Source organism: Heteronotia binoei, chromosome 15 (assembly GCF_032191835.1).
Source record: "Heteronotia binoei isolate CCM8104 ecotype False Entrance Well chromosome 15, APGP_CSIRO_Hbin_v1, whole genome shotgun sequence".
Classification (NCBI taxonomy): domain Eukaryota; kingdom Metazoa; phylum Chordata; class Lepidosauria; order Squamata; family Gekkonidae; genus Heteronotia; species Heteronotia binoei.
Genome location: NC_083237.1, coordinates 52,434,893 through 52,457,795, shown reverse-complemented (window position 1 = coordinate 52,457,795; position 22,903 = coordinate 52,434,893). Strand labels below are relative to the sequence as shown.

The following is a 22,903-nucleotide window of genomic DNA, read 5'->3' as shown; positions in this document are numbered from 1 at the left end:
ATGAACCGAAAGAAGCCACGCCAGAGTCAAAACCACATCACGTGGGTTTGCCTCATGATACGCGTCACGGTTACCGCTGCTGCTGGCCAGCGTGGGCAAACTGGTGTGGAACCAGAACCTCCATGCCCCACTGCCCTCCAAAATGCCTGCCTCAATCTCTCGTGATCACTCAATGGGATTAGTGCATGAACACCAGAGCACAACCACACTGTACCAGCTCTAGAGCTCCGGTAGATCCGCTGAAGTAGGAAGGAGGAGGAGAAAGAGGAGAAGAGAAAAGAAAGGAAAGAAAAGAAAGAAGAAAGACAGCAAAAAAGAGTTAAGGGAGTCTATAAAGTCCAAGGGGATGAATCCGCTTAAGCAAATAACCACCCTCCCTGCATATATACAATCATAGAGTGTAGGGGAAATCTTCCTCCACTGGACTATCTTCAAGACACTTGAAGGGTACTCCGTTTGCTATTGTGCAGAGGCTACAATACTATTGGAGTAAGTGTTGGAGGAAGGGAGGTTAGTTTTCTTTCTGACGAAAGTTCAGATTGGCCCAGAAGAGAGTCATGCAGGGCGGCTATCACACGGATGGGGAGCAGTCTGGCTATGTGGACAACTGCCCAGACCTGGACATCTTTTGGACGAAAAGAGTCCTTTACTTTGTGGCCTACAACACAGATGGCATGCGCTCTACGGGCGGGTGAGCTGACCCTGCCACAACACTACTAAGGAGAATTCACAAAACTAATGAAAAGCTAAGGGAAATCAGAGCAAAGGGATGCACACATTAGAACGGAGAGCAGGTAGGCAGTCAGAAGAGGGAATAATGTAAGTGGGGGTCCCATGCTACCGGGCCACCAATCAGCTGGCCAGTGGGGGGACTTGGCAAGAGAGAGAAGAAGGCCCAGGCGACATTGCAAGTGATGTGGCGATGTCAATTACTGGCCCACACAGGAAGTGATGTCATCACAATGTCCAGGCACTCTGGTATTTGGGCAAAAACTCTATGGTAGAAGCCACTTTTACTGCAGTGTCTGTTTGCTCAAATATCAGAGCATAGCTGTGACACTGCAATGTGATGACAACACATCCTGCGTATGCCAAAAGTGGCATCACCACATTGCCAGGGATGTCCCTAGGCCACCTGTCTCTCCTGGTAAGCCCCCCCATCACTCACCGGTTGCCAGGAGGGACTTGGCAACCCTAAGAGGGGAAGGAAGCGCTTAAAACCCTTTAGTTTTTATGATGCAGCAACTCAGAGGGAGAATCCCCCTCCCAGGGAGATAGAGCCCAGAAAAACCTGCTAGAACTTTACGTTATCAGAATTCCACTGGTAGCAGGTTTACTCCCAATGGCTCTCTTCCAGCCCAGCCCTCCCTGCTCACCTGAAGCGTCCCCTGGTGCCACCGTCGTCCTCCTGATGTTGGGCAGAAGGTACTCGATATTTGGCACTGACTGGGCCTCCTGCTCATCTACTGGGGTCTGCAAAAGGAGCACACAAGTGGTTAGGAAGCCAAGGGTCAAGGGGGTTGCTAGTTCTGCTAATGCTCCCCGGTTGATCCTTCTTGTTCCAGAAAGATGCAGCAACATCATGCACACCTCAGGGGGCTGGCCCAGGACTGGGGACACCCCACTCATCTCCTTTCTTTCCCAGGACATCCAATGCTAAGGCCTTATTATGTGTTACAGAGTCCTGGTGCTCACTGAGGGAGAAGACAAGCACAGACCCACACGTGCCCTTTGCCCCTTGTGACTGGCAGCGTTCCCTGATGGGCCAGGCCCGTTGCTAACCAGGGCCCCACAGGGCCTGGTCCCCTTACAGTTTTGGGGGCCCCTCTCCCCCCCATCCCAGGGCTGTCCCTTCCTCTTCTGTGCGATTTAAATCATGCCAGAGGGGCAACCAGGAGCAGCCACTGCCCCCCCATGCCGCTTAAAGAGTCTGCCAATCAGCAGATAGGTGGGCTCTTTAAATCATGCCAGAGGGGCAGCTGCTGCTCCTGCATGCCCCTCCTGTGCAATTTAAATCATGCAAGAGAGGGCGGTAAAGGGGTGACCCCTGGCATCTCCACCTCCCTGCTCTCACCTCTGTAGCCCCCTCCCCTTATGCCCCCATGGCCTCCTCCCCCCGTGGGCCCTAGCTATGGGGCTGATTGGTGTTGTTTTTTCTTCTTCAAACCATCCCACCATCCTATTGCAGGGCTCCCCAACTTTTTTGAACCCGTGAGCAACCTTGTAATTCTGAGACAGGGTTGGGGACATAGCCATAAAATGGCTGCTCCAAGAGGCAGAGCCAACCACAAAATGGCTGCTGCAGGAGGCGGAGCCAACCACAAAGGAAAAACCCAAGAGCAGGGGAGAAGAGGGACGATTTTAAAAAAATACACCCAGAGAGAAGACTTGAGAGAGAATAAAACCAACACTGGGGGGGCCGCTGCCTCTAAAGCAATGTTATTTTAATCTGCACAGCCAATTGGACCTCCGACGGCCAACCAAAAGTCCTGCAGGCCAAGAGCCACACCTGGCCCTAGCAACTTTCTAAAAACACTCGGTGGGCACTAGGAAAGATGTCAGCAGGCACCATGGCACCCACAGCGCCATGTTGGAGACCACCCTGCTCTATTGGCTCCATTGCAAAACTTAACAGGCAGCCACACGAATGACGTGACTTCACAAACGGAGCTAATATTAACTCCACAGGGCAGCTGAAGGAGCAGACAACTGTGCAGAGGGAAAGCTGCTTCCTGTCTCTACTTGTGCACATCAGTCCTGCTAGTCCAAACAAGCCTCTGACTACAGGACTGCTCTCCTCAGTATCAGCAGGCAGCACCCACCAAGTATAATTCCCAACTGCCTGGGATATCAGCAGCCTTTGTGCAAAGCTGACCTTCTTCTCTTCACAATTGGCTTACCGTTTCACCTTTATCCTCCTTCTCGCTGAAAAACCAGTCTGACTGCAGGGAGGAAAAGACAGAGGAGAGGCGTCGAAACAGAATCAAGGCACTGACCGCCAACCCGATCCACCTGACTGTGGAGGGGTGCATTTTAAAAGCATTTCAAAAGCAAGCTGCTCCTCTGGGAGTAGGGGGGGTCAGCCCTGCTTCCTCCTGGCTTTGCAACTGTGCAATCTCTCCATTATAAACCGAACCCAGGGGATTAAGTTACCATCCTTGCCGTTGTAAGCATCGCCGAGATTAAATATACATTAAATGCTTGGTATAAAGTAGTATTATTTAATAACAGCATTTAATCTCAAATTATGGGCTCCTCTGGAGTTCAGCCTCAACAAGGAATCAGTGGGAAAAGGAACCTCTTCCTGCAAGTTAACCTCCCGTCCCTTTTTATTATTTGCTTTTCAATTTAAAAAAAAAAGTAGGACCATGAAAGAGAACTTGAGGGAGAGAAGAAGAGACTGGATTTACGCCTGCCCTTCACTCGGAGTCTCAGAGCAGCTTACAGTCTCCTCCCTTTTCTCTCCCCACAACAGATACCCTGTAAGGTAGGTGGAGCTGAAAGAGCTCGGAGAGAACTGTGACTGGCCCAAGCTCACCCAGCAGGCTTCCTGTGGAGAAGTGGGGGATCAAAGCCAGTTCTCCCAGATTAGAATCCATGCTTCTAACCACTACAGCCAAACTGGCTCTCTCCAACTTGAGAAATGAGGCATCTTGGAATATATTATATCTTGGAGTAATATACTGTATTCAGTATGATTGCCCTTGACTAATGTAAATATTTTTCATAACTATTTCTTTTTTTCACTTTCCAGTACTCTTTTTATTTCCTGTATCCTTATTAATTATATATATGTGGGACCATGCAGGTTAACCAATTAGGAGCATTTGCCATTTTAAGTTTTTTTGTGTTCTGCTTTGTATACATTTGTAAAATTCTGCAAACCACCTCAAGCGCCTATGTTGATACAAAGACACAGGGCATTCTACACTCTAAACATATTTTCTTCACCCAGTGGATGATGAGTTTTGACGGTTATTTATTCCCAATGTTACCCCTTCCGTTAAGTGGAATGGGGTTTTCTCTCCTCTTAGTGCCTGCCCCCCCCCCTTTCGTGGTATCCTTTTAAAACTTTTGGAAGCCATCAAATTGTTGGAGACGTGGCTTCTTTGTAGAAAAAGCCCAGCAGAGACTAATTTGCATATTAGGCCACACCCCCTGGCCTCACCAGAAGTGACATCACCTGTTCAGTAGGTTACTTTCTGCATATTGACACAGAGCAGTACAGTGCCATCAGCTGCATTTCATGGATGTGGGTTCTCACACAGCCCAGTGAGAGACCTTATTTCGCTGCTGCCCCCACTCCAACATGGCCAGAGAGAGACAGCCACATGCAGCAAAGGAGGCAGCAGCGGGTCCAGCTTCCCCCAGGAGGGGGCGCTTGTGGGCAGCTCCGTGGTTCCCACTCTTTTTGCAAGTCCGTTGGAGCCTGGAGGCGGCAGAGAGGATGGAGCATATGGTCTGGGACTGTGTGGCTGCCTAGTGTCTTTTCTTTGCTGGAGACCGGTTTTTTAGCCGGAGCCCTGGTTAAGCCAGGCAGAACTGTGTTCCTGTGTGTTCCTGCTCAAAAAAAGCCCTAGCTGAAGATGGATGAATCACCTAGCTGACTAGGCGTGCCCGTTGACTGAAGTATTATGGAAGGGTGTCACTGAAAAGGGAACTTGCTTCCCCAAGCACGACAGGAACCCAAGGTGGATCAGGATTCTGGCACCAGAACAGGAGAGGCTCCAGCCCCCCACCCTTCCCCCAATTCTCCTGAGCTGAAAGGGCTCTGGGAGCGGTGCATTTTCACTCATTACAGAACCACAGGGCTGAATGGAATGGAACCATGCAGCGCACTGGGAAAGAGAGTTCCAACCTGACTTGCTGTAGTTTGTTCCTAACAGTGCCATCCTCAGCGGGCCTACTCTGAGTTCTTTTCAGGTCTATTCAATTAAGCTTACTTCCAAGAAAATGTTCTGAGGATTGTACTGTTAGTATTTCAGTGATAAATGCATCAACTTTGCAATTGATTAGCAGGCACAAAGGGTTAGGGTTTTCGTATGCGTATATAATCTCAGCAGTTTTTAAATTACCGAATGCTTGGTTAAGATAAGAGCCATTCCTGGTATCTCACACAGTTTATTACACAGTTCTACTTACAAGTCTCATTAAATTCAGAAACGTCAAATTAGGTCTCTAAAGCATCCGTAATGATTGCAAAAAGAGGGGGGAAACAGAACAAACCAAAATGTCTTCTTTTCTATGACAGATTTTTCTTTCCCTTCTGTATTGTTTTCAAGAAAACCACTATGATTTAATTTAAAAATGAACAGACCCAGGGCTTTTTTTGAGCAGGAACGCACAGGAACACAGTTACAGCTGGCTAGGTGTCAGGGGGTGTGGCCTAATGTATAAATGAATTCCTTCTGGGCTTTTTCTACAAGAAACCCTACGTGAAATAATGGTGACCAGGGGGTGTGGCCTAATATGCAAATGAGTTCCTGCTGGGCTTTTTCTACCAAAAAAATCCTGAACAAACCAATCTTCCCAACTACAGTTGCCAGCTCAAAGTTGGGGAACACCTGGAGATTTAGGGACCAGGGGAGGGGGGAAGCTGGGGAAGGTATGGTCTGGGAAGGGGAGGGATGTCAGTGTAGTATAATGACATAGAATCCACCCTTCAAAGCAGCCATCTTCTCCAGGGGGAAACTGATATATGCTCTCTGGAGACCAGCTGTAATTCTAGGAGATCTCCAGCCACCACCGGGAGGTTGTGCAACCGAACAGAGAGTTGTGGAAAACACAGCTGAAGATTAAAGCTATACAAGCCTCCGTGAGAACCACCCTCACAAATAACAACAAAATACAATGATCTATGAAAAGTAGAAATTTTATTCTGAAATCGATAGACCTTGCATATAACAAGAAAGAATGTCCATTCCACCCGTGCCTGAAGTCTTTCAAAATGCAATAAATGCAAACTTTTCCAAGTAAGAGGGTCCAGGTGGTAATTCCAAGAAGTAAATGTTCTCATGGGAGTCCAGCGCTCCAGTATAAAATAATCCCAACACAGCTCAGCAACATTAAATATGCGTCGATGTCGTGCTTGAGCCCTCGTTTCATTTCAGCTTCAGCGAGCTGCCAACAGATGTTTTTTCACAAAATCTCAGACAAGACGTTTACAACTTCAATTTGCTTCCATACACTGTCACATTTGGAAGCAAATTGAAGTGTCACATATTTAATGTTGCCAAACTGTGTTGGGAATATTTTCATAGAATCATAGAGTTGGAAGGGATCCCCAGGGTCATCTAGTCCAACCTCCTGCACAATGCAGGAAACTCACAAATACCTCCCCGTAAATTCACAGGATCTTCATTGCTGTCAGATGGCCATCTAGCCTCTGTTTAAAAACCTCCAACGAAGGAGAGCCCACCATCTCCAGAGGAAGCCTGTTCCACTGAGGAATCGCTCTAACGGTCAGGAAGTTCTTCCTAATGTTGAGCTGGAAACTCTTTTGATTTCATTTCAACCACAAGTTCTGGTCCTACCTTCTGGGGTCATTGAAAACAATTCCACTCCATCCTCTAGATGACAGCCCTCTAAGTACTTGAAGATGGTGATCATATCACCTCTCAGCTGCCTTTTATACTGGAGCGTTGGACTCTCATTTACTTCTTGGAATTACTGCCTGGACTTTCTTACTTGGAAAAGTTTGCATTTATTGCATTTTGAAAGGCTTTGGGTATGGGTGAAATAGGACGTTCTTTCTTCTTTATATGCAAGGTCTATCATTGACTTTAAAAGAAAATTTCTACTTTTCATAGATCATTGTATTTTGTTGTTATTTGTGAGGCTGGTTCTCGTGGAGGCTTGTATAGCTTTAATCTCCTGAAACACCTGGCGGTTGGCAACTCTACCACAAGCCATTTTGAACCTTTAGCACCCTGTCTCAGCCCTTCCTCCTGCTGCACCTGAGCTCCCCATGTCCCCAGCAGCACCACTGCCCCCTTACATGCTGGATGAGGGTCTCCACAATTTTGTAGCGGTCGGGCATGTGGGTGACCATATCAGTCATGTTGTCCTCTGATGTCCTGACAAGGGTCGGCCCAAAGACCAGCGCCAGGTTCCGGGGTTCCATCTGTCAAACGAAAGCACTGTGAGAAAGAGAGCTTTGACATCGGCAACAAGCCCATGAGTCTTGCTTCCTGCCCACATCTCAACCTAGGCTCCAAAGTAAGTCATCGATAACAACAGAAATCAGACTAATTGCAAAGCTGGTGTAACAGGCTAGCTAGCAGACCATACTTTAGGGAGGCACTACCCGATTCAGGTTTCACAGCTGCTACCGAATCATTAATGCTGTTTGCTCTAGTGCAGAATAAAATTTAACACTATAAAAAAAAATCTCAGTATTTAAATGCACACCGTGTTACAGTTTTAAACAGAAGGGACATATCTCTGCCTTCAAGAAGTTTACGATTCAAATTAAATCATTTTTCATACGGGGACTGGGAATGAGCAATAGATAAAACACCTCCACTGGATTTAGAATTAGCTCAATGTCTACAAGCTTCTTGGGAGTAATAATAAAGCCTTAAGCTTCCTTGTAATAAAGCCTTATGTTTCCAGAGCATTTTTCTCAGGCTTCCTTATGTTAGCACATGTGCCGTGCATATACCAGGGGAGCCACTTGTGGCTCTTTCACACATTTTTTGTGGCTCTACACCACTTCATTGACCGGCTTCGGAAAGGAATTTGTCTCTTTAAATCACTTCTCCAAGACAAGTCAATGCTTAGAGCATGCATTTAAAGTTGCTTTCTTTCCACCTCTCCTCCTATCTTTCTTCCTTCCTTCCTCCCTCCATCATCTGACATTTTTTTCTATGTGGCTCTTATGTTAAGCAAGTTTGGCCACCCTTGGCATACACCTTGCAGTTTCTCACACCCTGGGAAGGGGCAATGGCTCGAGGGCAGAGCACTCGCTTTGCATGTGGAAGGTTCCCAGTTCAATCCCATCTCTAATCATGAGGATGTGATTCATTCATTCATTCATTCATTCATTCACATTTTATTTGTATCCCGCCCTCCCCGACCAAGCGGCTCATAGTTGGGGGATATGAAAAACCTCTCTACCCAAAACTATGGAGAGTTTTTGCCAGTCAGAACAGACTACACTGACTTTGGCAGGCCAAGAGTTTGATATGGTATAAGGTAGCTTCAGTATCATGAATTCATGGTCTTCCAGAGAAGCGGGGTTTTTTTAAAAAAAAAATAATGCTAAAAAAATGGTTTTCATCATTTTTTTTTAGTGTTTTTACTGTGCAGTACTCTGCTACTGCGGAAAGGTGAAAAAGCACGCACTCGAATAAAGTTTGCTTCTTTCGGGATATAAAGGGTTTTAAACTTTAATTCATAACACTATTTAGACAATTAACCGCTAATGCACTCCTGTGCTGAATAGCAAAATTTAACGCAAAATAGGTATTTAAAGACGTCTGCTTCCTTTGAAGAATCACAAGCTTTTTTATGTCGATAGATCCAAGAGGGCAGCCGTGTTGGTCTGAAGCAGTTGAACAAAGCAGGAGTCAGGTTTCACCTTTAAGTCCAACCAAGTTTTATTCAGAACGTCAGCTTTTGTGTGCTAAAAGCACATTTCTTCAGACAAGGGGATTAGCACACGAAAGCTTACATTCTGAATAAAACCTGGTTGGTCTTAAAAGTGCAACCTGACTCCTGCTTTGTTCAAGTTTTCTTATGGTGATTTTAAAAAAAAATTCTTCCCCTGCTGTAACAGTAAAACAGTACAAATTAATATTGGTAAGGTTTTTTAAAAAAAAAATGAATTTAAAGCTGTGGAATAGATGAGCCCACATATTCAACAACATTCAAAAGCGACTCTCCCATATCCAAACTCAACGTTGTATCTGGTGCATCACCCCAGATCTTCTTGGATATTATTTCAACTGAAACTTCAACTTCATATTGCATATTTCTTGGGAATCAGGAAAAAGTGAAAGGATTAAACATTACCTTGTTTTTCTCGGAATGGTCTGCAATTGTTTTTAGATGTCCCACCAAGAATTTGAGTGTCTCATAATAATAGTCCGGTAAGTCTCGGATCTGGAGGTAGGGATGGGAGGGAAAAGCCCTGTTTAAGTTTGTATTCTTTTATACGACTTAGAAGTTTCCTTCCGTCTCTCTCGGCTTCCACACTTCCCTTAGGATTCCTTCACAATTTCTACCATGGTAAAATTATATCTTTCATTGGATCGAAAATTTGAAAAGGAAATTAGAGCCAGGGCTTTCTTTGTAGCAGGAACTCCTTTGCATATTAGGTCACACACCCCGATGTAGCCAATCCTCCAAGAGCTTACGGGGTTAGTACAGGGCCTACTATAAGCTCCAGGAGATCTGGTTAGGCAAAGGAGTTCCTGCTACAAAAAAAGCCCTGGATATCAGTCTTCCCCTGGCAGATCTGCTCTTTGAAACTTGGAAGACTGAAAACTCACGCATTAAACTAAATTTGATGATCATGACGATAAAGTGCAATCAAGTTGAAACTGACTCCCGGTGATTGCAAAGCAAGAGTGAAGCAGAGGTGGCTTGTCATCACCTTCCTCTACACAGCAACCCAGGTCTTACTTTGTGGTTTCCCATTTAAGTACTAACAAGGGTTGACCCTGCTTAGCTCCCCACCTCTGATGAACTCAGACTACTATTTTGTTGGGTGCTACAGGACTCAAATCTAGCTATTTATTTAGAATTTTTCACCCCACTGGGACTTTCCCCAGTTACTATAACAGTTACTATAACAGCTATTTATTTAGAATTTTTCACCCCACTGGGACTTTTCCCAGTTACTATAACAGCAATTCCACCACTCTCTGTATATAGGGCCTTTTATTTTTCCTGTTGGATCCCTGAGGGGAGACAAGCAGGGTATAAATGCCTAAAAAAACCAAACTGTTTTCACTGTAGCATTCTTGCAACCAGCAGGTGGCATCACAGCGTCAAGGACGCAAAGAAATGGCACATCTGCTCACAGCATGCACAGAACAGATGTGCCCTGTTACCCTAAACTACTTGCTACATCAAGAAGGAAAAAGTAGTTAACTCCTAGGGCAATTCCCCCCTCCCCAAATGGCATACCAGTTTGCGCAAGGTTTTCATCCTTTCGCTGGCATCCTCGATCCGGTTGGCTTCAATGAAGTCATTGTATTTACCTGAGGGTTTTAAAAAGGCAAACAATCCAGATGTGTTCAATGATATATGAAGCTGCCTTATACTGAATCAGACCATTGGTCCATCAGTATGATCTACTCAGACCAGCAATGACTCTCGCGGGCCTCAGGCTGAGGTCTTTCGCATCCCCCCCGTATCTGACACAGACTCACACAGGGAAATTACTGAGTTGCAGTTGTATTGTGGTTGAGGTCTGGGGATAATTTAAGATGCGTTGGTCCCCTAGTGTGGAGAAACAGCTTTTGAAATCTGATAAGACTGGGCTATCCCGGTGAGGACACCTATCAGATCATATGAATGAAAATGTCTCTGTCGTCATTAGCTCGTCAGTGAGGGTGCAATAACTTGGCCATCACTGGTTGCAGCAAGAATACAAAAGAATATGCCTAGGCAAAAGATTGTAACAAGAATGTGCTTGAAACAGAAGGTGGACTACTATGGCGATGGATATCATTACTATGTTAAAAACAAGATGGGAAAGATACGTTTATAGCACAGATTTTATGCAGACAATGATGGACTCCGCTCGTTTTTCAAATTATTCTATGGAAATGATAAGCACCGGGATTTTCCCCTCCGAAAGCAAGGGGGCTGTGGCTCAGTGGTAGATAATCTGCAGAAAGTCCCAGGGTCAATCCAATTTGCAGCTAAAAGGACCAAGGTTTGAGACCCTGGCAGCCACTGCTGGTCTAAGTAAGATAATACTGACCTTGGTGGATCAATTCAATATACAACGGGCAGAATAAGGATTTAAATTATTGATGTAAAGGTACTGAATACGATAGTATATTGTATTAGGAAGTTTTTAAATAATCTAATTTTTTCCCTCTCAAAACGAGACAAAAGAGATTTTTCTCCAACGTTATTCAGAGAAGCAGCTGGGGCCTGAGAAATGGTATGAGGAGACCACCCCAGATAGGGTTGCCAGGTCCCCTTGCCTGTCCAGTAGGGGGATTTGGGCAGGCAGGAACATCCCTGATGTGATGGCATCACCTAGAAGTTGCACTGGTGCCATCTCACAAGGATGCTCTAACATTTGGCCAAAATGCTATGGTTTTTTTCACCCTCCATAGAGTTTGCTCAAATACCAGAGTGTCCCCAGTGTGATGACATCACCCAGAAGTGACGTCATCACATCGGGGACGTTACGCAGCAACATCCTTGTTTGGGGGGGGGGGGTGTTTGGGGGATCAAAGCCTTGCTGGGACCTGGGGGCTGGCAATGAAAGTAACAAATACCGTGATGTACGGTAATTAATCACGGTAATCATGGTAATTAATTGTTGTTAATTAAACAATGTTTAATTAAAACCATTTAAATATATTTTTGTACTTCACTAGAAATAACTATTTCATATGACAATATTATCACATTCCAATATTACAAGAAAGGTCCTTATAAGCACCCAGATATAGGCTCATTTTGTCAATAGACTTCCTCATGAGTAATCCTTCCTATATTTCTTCCAGGGTTACCCGTCTCTTGTAACAACAAGATCACACTAGATTGTCTTCATATTCAGGGGCTACCTATCTGTAGGTTCTGGGAAAGGTGGGGAGGGGAGGCTAAACCAGCTAACCAGAGAAAGGCGCACAATCAAACACACTCTTCCCCAATGCACTATTTTGCCTTTTCCTAAGTGATTTGGCCAAAATGGAAGGATCATTTCACTATGTTGACCACTCAAGCAGCAAAGCAAGTTTATGTTAGGCTTGCTTACCGTCTGTAAACAGTGGTTCTGGGAGCTTCCGGAAGAAAGATTTCAACAGGCTGCTGATGACATTCAAGTCTTGCCACTTCTGGTCACCAGGAGATTTAAAAAAAAGGAAGCTGTTACAAATTTAGGGCAGCAAGGAAACAAAAACTCAAGTCTCCAAGATTCCACTTCTGCAAACTGTTTCTGGCCACACTGCTGGGCCACAATAGCAGTACCATCCGTTACGCCAAAGATGTCTAAATAAAATATTAGAGTCATGTTTGTTTTCTGTTGGTGGGAGGACCTGGCAACTCTAGCAGTCACAGATGATGATGGTGATGATGATGAGGAAGGAGGAGGAGGAGGAGTTGATTTTTATACCCCGCCTTTCACTATATAAAGGAGTCTCAGAGTGGCTTACAATCTCCCTCTCTTCCTCTCCTCACAACATGGCATCCTGTGAGGCAGGTGGGGATGAGAGAGCTCTGAGAGAACTGATCTTCAGAGAACAGTTCTGAGAGAACTTTGACTGACCCAAGGTCACCCAGCTGGCTGCATGTGCAGGAGGACTGGGGAACTGAACCCGGTTCTCCAGATTAGAGTCCACCGCTTTTAACAACACAGGCTGTCAATTTATCTCACAGGGTTGTTGTGAGGATAAAATGGGGAAGAGAGAAATAAGTCCGCTGCCCTGAGCTCCTTGGGGGAAAGAGTGGGATCAAAACATGATTGATATACACGGACAGATCTTTCTATCTACAGGTGTTCTACAACTGTGGGAATCTCACAATCTTCCTTTGTAAGGAAAAATGGAGGAAGATAACAATCATGTGCATGCAGGGAAGAAAGAAGGTCCATTTTCCTGAATCTCCCCCCAAAAAATGCTGGTGGAAGGGGAAAGTTTTATTTCTAAGGGTGATGCAAGTTTGGGAAGAACTTCCGGGAAAAAATATTCACAATTTGTTCAGTTTGCTCATATTTTAAACTATAAATGCAGCCTCCTTTTGATGTTAAAACGTTTTTAAAAATTGCTTCCTTTATGTATGTTAATAGAGTTCAGGCTGTGATAATCTTAAGGACACCAAGTGAGTTCATAACAGAGACAAGATTACAGCCAGAAACTACTGATTTCTAGTTCCACCTCTCAGCTTCCAGACCAAACCTCTGTTTCTCTGGAGCCAAGGCCAGGCTACGATTATGCAGCTGGGCTTCTGGTTTGCTATGGAACAAACGTACTTCTCTGCAATCTACCACAGATCCTCGCACACAGCCTGTACTACACCAAAGCGGCCAGTAGGTGTCAATGCTACCCAACAACATAAGGATATTTTTCAGCACAAGTAACGTATTTGATAAAAGGGGCCACTGTGTACAGTGGGTTAGGGAACGTGGGGGGGGGGGGAGTGTTGCAGTCTGCCATCGCTCTCACCCAACGCTCCCTCTAAGCTTGTGAGCAAAAATTCTACTTTGTGAGCTACTGGCATTGAAGTTGTGAAATACTGCATAAATTAGTGCGCTCTGGGGCCACCCTTCCTGAGCGGCAACAAAAATGTGTGAGCCAGAGGCTAAAAAACTGTAAGCTGTCTCACACTAGCTCAGCTTAGAGGGAACACTGCTTTCACCTCATCCTGCAGGTTGATTTCTGCAAAGCCTTTGTTGAGCTGTTCTTGCAGGCTGGACACCACAGCGTTGTTCCCAGGGACCCGGTAGATGCCCATATATTCCAGACCTTTATCTTCCACCACTTTGCAACATGCTTCTACGATTAGAGGGACTTTCTGCAGATGGCGAAAACATGGAAAACAGAGATGATGATGATGAAGAGTTGCTTTTATACCATTTTTCTGTGCCCTAAGGAGTCTCTAAGTGGCTTACAATCACCTTCCCTTCCTCTCCCCACACCTTGTGAGGTAAGTGGGGCTGAGAAAGTTCCAACAGAACTGTGACTGGCCCAAGGTCACGCAGCAGGCAGCATGTGGTGGAGTGGGGAATCAGACTCAGCTCTCCAGATTAAAGCCCGCCACTCTTAACCGCTACGCCACACTGGCTCTCAAAGCTGGCATCAAGGTTAACAAAGATCAAACCCACATTAACTGAGGACTGCATTTTAATCAGACTATATTGATGATCCAGACACCGGATGCAGAAGTAACAGTCAACTCTTGGAAAATATATTAAACAATGACATATCTTGGGAAGCTGCCAAGCAAAGACACTTCTCTAAGAAGCACATTCCATCTTTGTGTGTTTTCTTAAAAGGAGCGTGTGGTATTGATTTAGTGCCCAGGTCTGTGGCAGGCGCTCTATAAGGTGCTCTATAAATGTTGGTCCACTCAGCTTTTCCACCCAGGTCAACAAACTTCACCTTCTTGTATCAACCCCTCTAATGATGATGATGATGATAGTGATGATGATATTGGATTTATATCCCGCCCTCCACTCCGAAGAGTCTCAGAGCGGCTCACAATCTCCTTTACCTTCCTCCCCCACAACAGACACCCTGTGAGGTGGATGGGGCTGGAGAGGGCTCTCACAGCAGCTGCCCTTTCAAGGACAGAGTCTCAGAGCAGCTCACAATCTCCTTTACCTTCCTCCCCCACAACAGACACCCTGTGAGGTGGGTGGGGCTGGAGAGGGCTCTCACAGCAGCTGCCCTTTCAAGGGCATTCATGTCTGGCAGCTCTCAAACATCTAATGTTTAATGATGATGACAACGGAGGGGTGACATGATAGAGGTCTACAAAATTATGCCTGGGCCAGAGATGACAGAGAAAGAAGTATTTTTCTCAATGAAATCAACGAGCAGTAGGCTTAGAACAGATAAAAGGAAATACGTCTTCGCCCAAAGTGTAATTAACACATGGAATTCACTGCTGCAGGAAGTAGTGGCGGCTACAAGCATAGATACCATCAAGAGAGGACTGAATAAACATATGGAGCAGAGATCCATCAGTGGCTATTGACCGCAAGGGACAAATGGAACACTCTGTCTGAGGCAGTGATGCTCTGTATTCTTGGGGCTTGGGGGTAACAGTGGGAGGGCTTCTGAAGTTCTGGCCCCACTGGTGGACCTCCTGATGGCACCTGGGTTTTGGCCACGGTGTGACACAGAGTGTTGGACGAGACGGGCCACTGGGCTGATCCAAAATGGCTTCTCATATGTTCTTATGATACTGTGTGTGTCTGAGATTGCCTGCAAGAAGTGCCCAGCACAGCTGACAAAGTGGCAGGATTGTTGCCCCTGCAAATTATTTATTTCCATCGAGCCGCAGTCGACTTACAGCGGCTCTGTTGCATTTTCAAGGCAAGAGACGTTCAGAGGTGGTTTGCCATTGCCTGCCTCTGCGTCATGACTCTAGCCTTCCTTGGGGGTCTCCCATCCAAGCACTAACCATGGCTGACCCTACTTAGCTTCCAAGAGCTAACAAAATGGGGCCAGCCTGGGCTATCCAGGTCGGGTCTCTTAATTATTTGCTTCATTTAAAGTCTGCCTTTCTAAAGGAAATGCAGCAGATTCCATTTTTTGAAAAGCATAATAAAAAAAAAACACTTTCAGGAGGTTAACTGTGTTAAGTCTTTAGTAGTAGAATAAAAGTCAAAGCCTGCAGAGCTTTAAAATACCACCTAGATAAGCTTTCATGAGTCAAAACTCACTTCATCAGATGTCATCATCAGATGTCATCTGTGACATGATCTCTGATTCACAAAAGCTTACAACAGGGGTGGCCAAACTGTGGCCTAGGAGCCACACGTGGCTCTTTCACACATATTGTGTGGCTCGCGAAACCCTCACCATCCCGTCAGTCAGCTTGGAGAAGGCATTTTGTTCTTTTAAATCACTTTGCCAAACCAAGTCAGCCAGAGGTTGGAGAATGCATTTAAAGTTGCTTTCCTTCCACCTCCACTTCCCTCCCCTATGTATTTGCTTTCTTTCCAACTTTCCTTCCTTCCTGTCTTGCAGCTCTCAAGCACCTGACAATCGTGTCTGGCAGCTCTCAAACATCTAATCTTTATTTTGTGTGGCTCTTACGTTAAACAAGGTTTGCCACCCCTGGCTTATACCCCGGAATATTTTGATGGTCCTTGAACTTTGTTCTAGTGAAAACACTGAAACAAACACAACATGAAAAAAATTGATTATAAAATTAGAAAACAATGCGATACATACAGTATAATTACACCAGAAATGCAGCTTAAATCGCTAAACTTTTTCATGCCAGGAATCAAACTCCACAGATGGCATAAGACACTAGATTTCTGCAGGAAGGGAACTCTGCTGATGGGAAAGGGCCTACTACCTTGTTGTCGGGAGCCAGCTGGCAGTCTTCTAGCCTCACACCAAAAGCCCGGGGTGCAGTCTTCTTGTTTTTCTTCATTATGTTGATTCCCCAGGGGGCTTTCTGAGGGACACTCTCATCTGGGCAAACAAAGGTGGGGAGAGGCAAAAAAATAAAGTCATTATTTAGAAGAGGAGAAATATTGCAAGGTAGTGGTGGAAACTGCCATAAAGTCACAGCTAAACTATGGAGACCCCTTAGGGAGAGCTAGCTATGGAGTCAGTTTGGTGTAGTGGTTAAGCGTGCAGACTCTTATCTGGGAGAACCAGGTTTGATTCCCCACTCCTCCACTTGCACCTGCTGGGCTGGCCTTGGGTCAGCCATAGCTCTCGCAGGAGTTGTCCTTGAAAGGGCAGCTGCTGTGAGAGCCCTCTCAGCCCCACCTACCTCACAAGGTGAAGGTTGTGGGGGGAGAAGATATAGGAGATTGTAAGCAACTCTGAGTCTCTGATTCAGAGGGGAGGGCAGGGTATAAATCTGCAGTCTTCTTCTTGAAGGTCAGAGACATTCAGAGGTGGTTGACCACTGCCCGCCTTCTGGGCTTTTTTTGTAGGGGGAACTCCTTTGCATATTAGGCCACAAACCCCTGATGTAGCCAATCCTCCAAGAGCTTGCAGGGCTCTTATTACTGTAAGCTCCAAGAGGACTGGCTACATCAGGGGCATGTGGCCTAATACGCAAAGGAGTTCCTCCTACAAAAAAAGCCCTGCCCACCTCCATGTTGCGCCCCTGTTCCTTGGAGGTCAATCAGTTGTTTATATATGATGCAAGATCAGAAGTTAAGATCGTCAACAAACATATACATTATTTGCGTGACAAGAATACGCTAAATTTAAATATACGCTTGCTGGAATAAAATTCATTAAAGCAAAGCCATGTTCTTCTGCCTGAGTCAACATGCCAAGGCCCAAAATCTAGCTTCAAGGAAGCCTCATTACAACCACCATCAAGAAGAAGAGAAGTATAAAATTTATTGGGTCTGCCTGGATAACTGGACATGATTGGAGTGACAGACGTTTTCCAAACGTTCTGTGAAAACCGGCAATGGTAGAGGACATTCTTGATCATTTCTGCCTTTCCAGAATGGCACAAGCAGGGACGTTTCACATACGGGGTATGTTGTTTAAGTTTAATTAAGTTTAATTTGATTTATACCCCACCCTCCCCGCCAAGGCAGGCTCAGGGCGGCTTACAACAGATCATAGAATAATGATTGCAATCATAAAATCAATGAAATTAGTAAAATCATATCTCCCTCCAAGAAAGGCAGATGGAAGGTCGCTAAGTCGAGCCAAGGTAAAAAGCTCTGCAGCGGTTGGGGAATTCCAGTGTACAGAGATAGCTCGATGGAACAAAATGTTTCATCCTAGGGAGAAGTCTCCCATCCAAACACTACTCAGGGCCAACTCTACTTAGCTTCTGAGATCTGATGAGATTGGGCTAGCTACAGCAAGGTACATCCAATAAAAACTACTGCCCTACTGTCCATCCTGAGAGTTGGGTTTATTCAACAATGCATGGCAGGAAACGGTCACCTCGCACTGAGTTTCCCCTGTCATGGAAGGCAGGAGGAGGAGCTGTTCTCAGCACAAGCAACGGACAGGGAAGTGGGAGGGGGAGGGAAACAGAAGGCGCAGAGCAGAGGCGGGGAAGAAAGGAGGTGGCAGGGAGACAGGAAGGGATTGGAACTCACACATGCTCACTTCCCTACTGGTGAAACCAGCTGCCGGAGGAGGTTAGGGCCTTGTGGGACCCTTGCCCAGTTCCGCAAGGCCTGCAAGACAATACTATTCCGGCTAGCCTTTAATTGATCTTGAATTGCCGATATAGTAGTAGGAAATGATACCTAATAAGCACTGAATGCCGTCGGAAATGAAATGACACCAAACGATATTAGCACCAAACTGGTTTAATTGTTTAATTTTAATTATGATCAGTGTTCCCTCTAAACTGAGTTAGTGTGAGCTAGCTCACAGTTTTTTAGCCTCCGGCTCACACATTTTTGTCTTAGCTCAGGAAAAATGGCCCCAGAGAAAAGTAATTTATGTGATAGTTCACAATTTTATTGCCAGTAGCTCACAAAGTAGAATTTTTGCTCACAAGACTCCACAGCTTAGAAGGAACACTGATTATGATATGTAACTAATGTGGTTGAATTGTTTTATTGTGGTTGTATTGGTTGTGAGCCGCCCTGAGCCTGCTCCGGCAGGGAGGGTGGGATATAAATCTAATAAATCTAAATCTTCAGTTAAGTTTTCGCTTAGTCCAGCTGAACACCACCACCCCATATGGACACCTGTGGTATTTGATCTCAAATGGCTACGATGCACACACCAGTTATGATGTGCAACACACACGGATGATGTGATGGGCAGAAACAGTACATGGCAATGCAGTCCTTCTCAGGGCTGTAGTGACTCTGAAAGTAAACTGGATATCAACAGATAGCCCAGGCAAGCCTGATCTCGTCAAATCTCGGAAGCTAAGCAAGGACGACCCTGGCAAGTATTTGGATGGGAGACTTCCAAGGAATACCAGGAGCAGGAGGCAGGGGCAGGCTGTATGAAGCCACTTCTCTGAAACGTCCTCTGTGCCCCAGTAGGGATCATCAGAGGTCGCCATGACTTCCAAGCATGCATGCACAGGCACACTCACGCACACACACCATGGGGGGGGGGGGGGAATCCTGAACGCTGCCACAAAAATCTTGCAGGTAAAAAAACCACCCATGTCAGAAAGGAAGGATTTCTTTTTTTATATGCTAGCTTTTCTACAAGTGAGGGACAGATTCTTTATATATGTATATACAGCTGTATGCGGGCATGCAGCATTCGAGCATGAGATCCCCAAATATGCTCTTGACTGGTATAGTGACGGACACCTGCACCATCCACTATTTCTTCACAAACCCTTTCTAAGTTTACACTGGGCAATGGCCAAGTATCTGGAACAAGGGTGGCCAAACTGAGGCTTGGGAGCCACATGTGGCTCTTTCACACATATTGTGTGGCTCTCAAAGCCCCCATCACCTCGTCGGCCAGCTGGGAAAGAACATTTATCTCTTTAAATCACTTCTCTAAGCAAAGCCAGCTGGTGACTTGAAGGATGCATTTAAAGTTGCTTTCTTTCCACCTCTCCCCAACTACTGGTGGCTCTCAAACATCTGACGTTCAAGTCTTGCAGCTCTCAAATATCTGATGTTTATTATATGTGGCTCTTATGTTAAGCACATTTGGCCACCCCTGGTCTGAACATTTCAAAGTAATGTAAAGTAGCTAGAGAAGTAGAGCAAGTGTTGAGTTTTCCCCCCACTCAAAATAAAACCTTTTTAAAATTTTTGTTTAAATACAGGCTCATCACATTATGCTCAGCAAAAGCTATATAATATGTTACAAACAGAAGGGGCCAAACAAGTTTAAGTGCAGGTGCTTAAGAGAGAAACGATGCAAACATGCCATTAATAAGGAAGCATTAACAGATGGTGTTTGCATCACCATGGGAAACCAGAAGCTCCCATACTTATGTTGCCAGTTTGGTGTAGTGGTTAAGTGTGCGGACTCTTATCTGGGAGAACCGGGTTTGATTCCCCACTCCTCCACTTGCACCTGCTAGCATGGCCTTGGGTCAGCCATAGCTCTGGCAGAGGTTGTCCTTGAAAGGGCAGCTGCTGTGAGAGCCCTCTCCAGCCCCACCCACCTCACAGGGTGTCTGTTGTGGGGGAGGAAGGTAAAGGAGATTGTGAGCCGCTCTGAGACTCTTCGGAGCAGAGGGCGGGATATAAATCCAATATGTTGTGAGTAAGAAACTGAGGCAAAGAGAAACTAGCTTTCCTATGCCCCCAAAATGAGTCTATGCTTGTGCTGGGATCTGAACCCAAGCCTCCCAAGAAAGTATGTCCTTCAAACTACGGAGCTACCAAGCATCCTGACCTCTACCCAGTGCAAGCTAGGTTAGGAGGCAAATGCCAGGCCCAAGAGCAAGAACATCCTGGAAGGGTTAACCCCAGTCAGGCACTGTTGAAACATGTACAGGTCTCCTCCACTGGATGTGAACTGCTAGATCAGGGGTGGCCAAACTGTGACTTGGGAGTCACATGTGGCTCTTTCACACATACTGTGCGGCTCTCTAAGCCCCCCCAGCCTCATTGGCCGGCAGCTTGGAGAATGCATTTAAAGTTGCTTTCTTTCTTTCTTTCCATTTCTCCCTCCTCCCCCATCTTTGTTCCTGTGTTTCAGCTCTCAAACATCTGACGTTCGTGTCTTGCGGCTCTCTGATGTGTATTCTGTGTGGCTCTTACATTAAGCAAGTTTGGCCAACCCTGTGCTAGATGCCTGCAGACTCCCTCCAGCACACATTCACAATCCAGCCCTTCGTACCTCTTGGCGTTAAGGCATCCTGGCGTGAAGAACGGGGTGGTCCTGCTCCTATTTGTTTCTGCGACTCTGGCTTCAGCCCCTGCCCACGAGGTCCTTTCGGGGAGGAGTCTGGTTTGGTCCCAGCAGAACTGCAAAGGAAGAGGAATGAAGGAGACTTGGCATCAGCGCCAGGACTCATGTTGCCCGCTCGTGCACATTCACAAAGAAAAAGAAGACTGCAGATTTATAACCAGCCCTTCTCTCTGAATCAGAGACTCAGAGCGACTTACAATCTCCTATATCTTCTTCCCCCCTAAAAAAGAAACCCTGTGAGGTGGGTGGGGCTGAGAGGGCTCTCACAGCAGCTGCCCTTTCAAGGACAACCTCTGCCAGAGCTATAGCTAACCCAAGGCCATTCCAGCAGCTGCAAGTGGAGGAGCAGGGCATCAAACCCAGTTCTCCCAGATAAGAGTCTGCACACTAAACCACTACACCAAACAAAGCGGGTTCTGCTGCCAACTCAGCCAGGGAATTTGTCTTTATTGGGTGGGGGGAAAGCAGTTAGATATGATATGATATGAGGATATGAAGCTGCCTTATACTGAATCAGACCCTCGGTCCATCAAAGTCAGTATTGTCTTCTCAGACTGGCAGTGAATCTCCAGGGTCTCAAGCGGAGGTTTTTCGCACCTATTTGCCTGGACCCTTTTTGGTTGGAGATGCCGGGGATTGAACCTGGGACCTTCTGCTTCCCAAGCAGATGCTCTGCCACTGAGCCACCGTCCCTCCCCAAACAAGTTGTTGCATTTAACCTCAGTTGAATAGGAACATGCATGGTCATGGCTTGGCTTTGTCGTCGAGGTTTGACTTTGCACCTCTCCTTGCGTGGAGAACTGTGGTGAAGTCCACGTACCCACTACCATGGGCGCATGAGTTAAGCTAACTGGAATTAGCTAACTGGGATTCTAAACTTCAGTGAATCCCTGCTGGCGGAAGGAAAACTAATTTGTCTTAACCCGCATGCCAGAATTTTTGCGTCATGAGGCCGAAAGTAGTATTTTAACCGTGATTCTTTGTGCGAGCAGGAAGAGGGAGGAGCCAAATGCACAGATGATCCCGTCAGTGTACTGGGTTTGTGTGCATTTTTACTGAAGGGCAGGGGTGGAATTCTAGCAGGAGCTCCTTTGCATATTAGGCCACACACCCCTGTTGTAGCCAATCATCCAAGAACTTACAGGGCTCTTTTTTGTAAGCTCTTGGAGGATTGGCTACATCAGGGTTGTGTGGCTTAATATGCAAAGCAGCTCCTGCTAGAATTCCACCCCTGCTTAAGTGTGCTGCAAAAATGCAGTTTGGGGGGGGGCAATCCCCCTCATGTGTGGGGGCCTTGTTTAGCTGCTTTCTTTACCACTACAAGGACCACACACTGTTCTGTACAGTGACAGTGCCAATTTATTTGCAAATTTCAAGGAAGTATGATACATTCTCCATGCCTGTGCAAATGTACTTTATTTGAGCTGTAAAACTGGGGCATGGGGGTGCCCCTTTTTAGCACACAGAACACAAATAGCTGTTTCTATTAATATTATGCCTGTTCCTTGGGAGGGGGCGGGAAGGAATCAAACCTGTGCTTGGCCAGTAGCGCTGGCAAGGGCTCATATAACGCAAAATTCTCTGTGCACAGAAAGTGTGCCTTTCACAGCAAATGACTCTAGTTTAATCCTGATGAGCTCTTTCTGTGTGCAAAGATCTTCCTCCCTCCCCCCTTCAGAGGGAGTGTTCAATTGTGCATGTCTCCATCTGTGTCCTGAAGTGTTCCAGTCCAATGACAGAGTTAACCGTTGTTCCCTCTAAGCTGTGCACATAACACAGGAGGTCTGGAGCTGCGCAGGGTCTTGCACTGACCATTGCCCATTTTAAGATTACAACAGTTCTATTCTGCTCACGAGGTGAACTGCTCTGCTCTGCTCAGTGTGTGTGTGGGGGGGGGGGGGGGATTAGAGAAAACATTGGATTTCATCCTCCTGTAAGAACTAGGACCAATTTCCCAGTAGCCTAACGTCGCTCTCACGCTCCTCTTCTCTGCGGGGCTTCCTTCAGATTTCACACTATCTGCCCCGGGGCTGCAGCTCGCTTCGTCTTTTTCATGCAGCAAACAGAAACTGGGTTTTAGAGGATCTTGTTTGCTGCTCAATAAAGGTGAAGCAAGTTGCAGCCCCAGGGCAGATAGTGTGAAATCTGACGGAAGCCCCGCAGAGAAGAGAAGCACGAGAGCGGCGTAAGGCTAC

General features: G+C 46.1%; 1 protein-coding gene across 3 annotated transcripts in view; it reads right to left on the bottom strand.

Annotated features, from left to right (window-relative positions):
- ARHGAP23 (Rho GTPase activating protein 23) overlaps positions 1 to 22,903 on the bottom strand; it is a 260,033-nt gene that overhangs the window by 6,999 nt on the left and 230,131 nt on the right. For all 3 annotated transcript variants that reach the window (XM_060256177.1, XM_060256176.1, XM_060256174.1), the window contains exons 14-22: positions 20,637 to 20,764; positions 16,222 to 16,340; positions 13,546 to 13,701; positions 11,948 to 12,026; positions 10,135 to 10,208; positions 9,016 to 9,105; positions 6,998 to 7,123; positions 2,901 to 2,942; positions 1,377 to 1,473 (exon numbers count right to left, since the gene is read on the bottom strand). In XM_060256177.1, the coding sequence (XP_060112160.1) occupies positions 1,377 to 1,473; positions 2,901 to 2,942; positions 6,998 to 7,123; positions 9,016 to 9,105; positions 10,135 to 10,208; positions 11,948 to 12,026; positions 13,546 to 13,701; positions 16,222 to 16,340; positions 20,637 to 20,764 (911 nt within the window). The remainder of the gene's footprint in view (positions 1 to 1,376; positions 1,474 to 2,900; positions 2,943 to 6,997; positions 7,124 to 9,015; positions 9,106 to 10,134; positions 10,209 to 11,947; positions 12,027 to 13,545; positions 13,702 to 16,221; positions 16,341 to 20,636; positions 20,765 to 22,903) is intronic.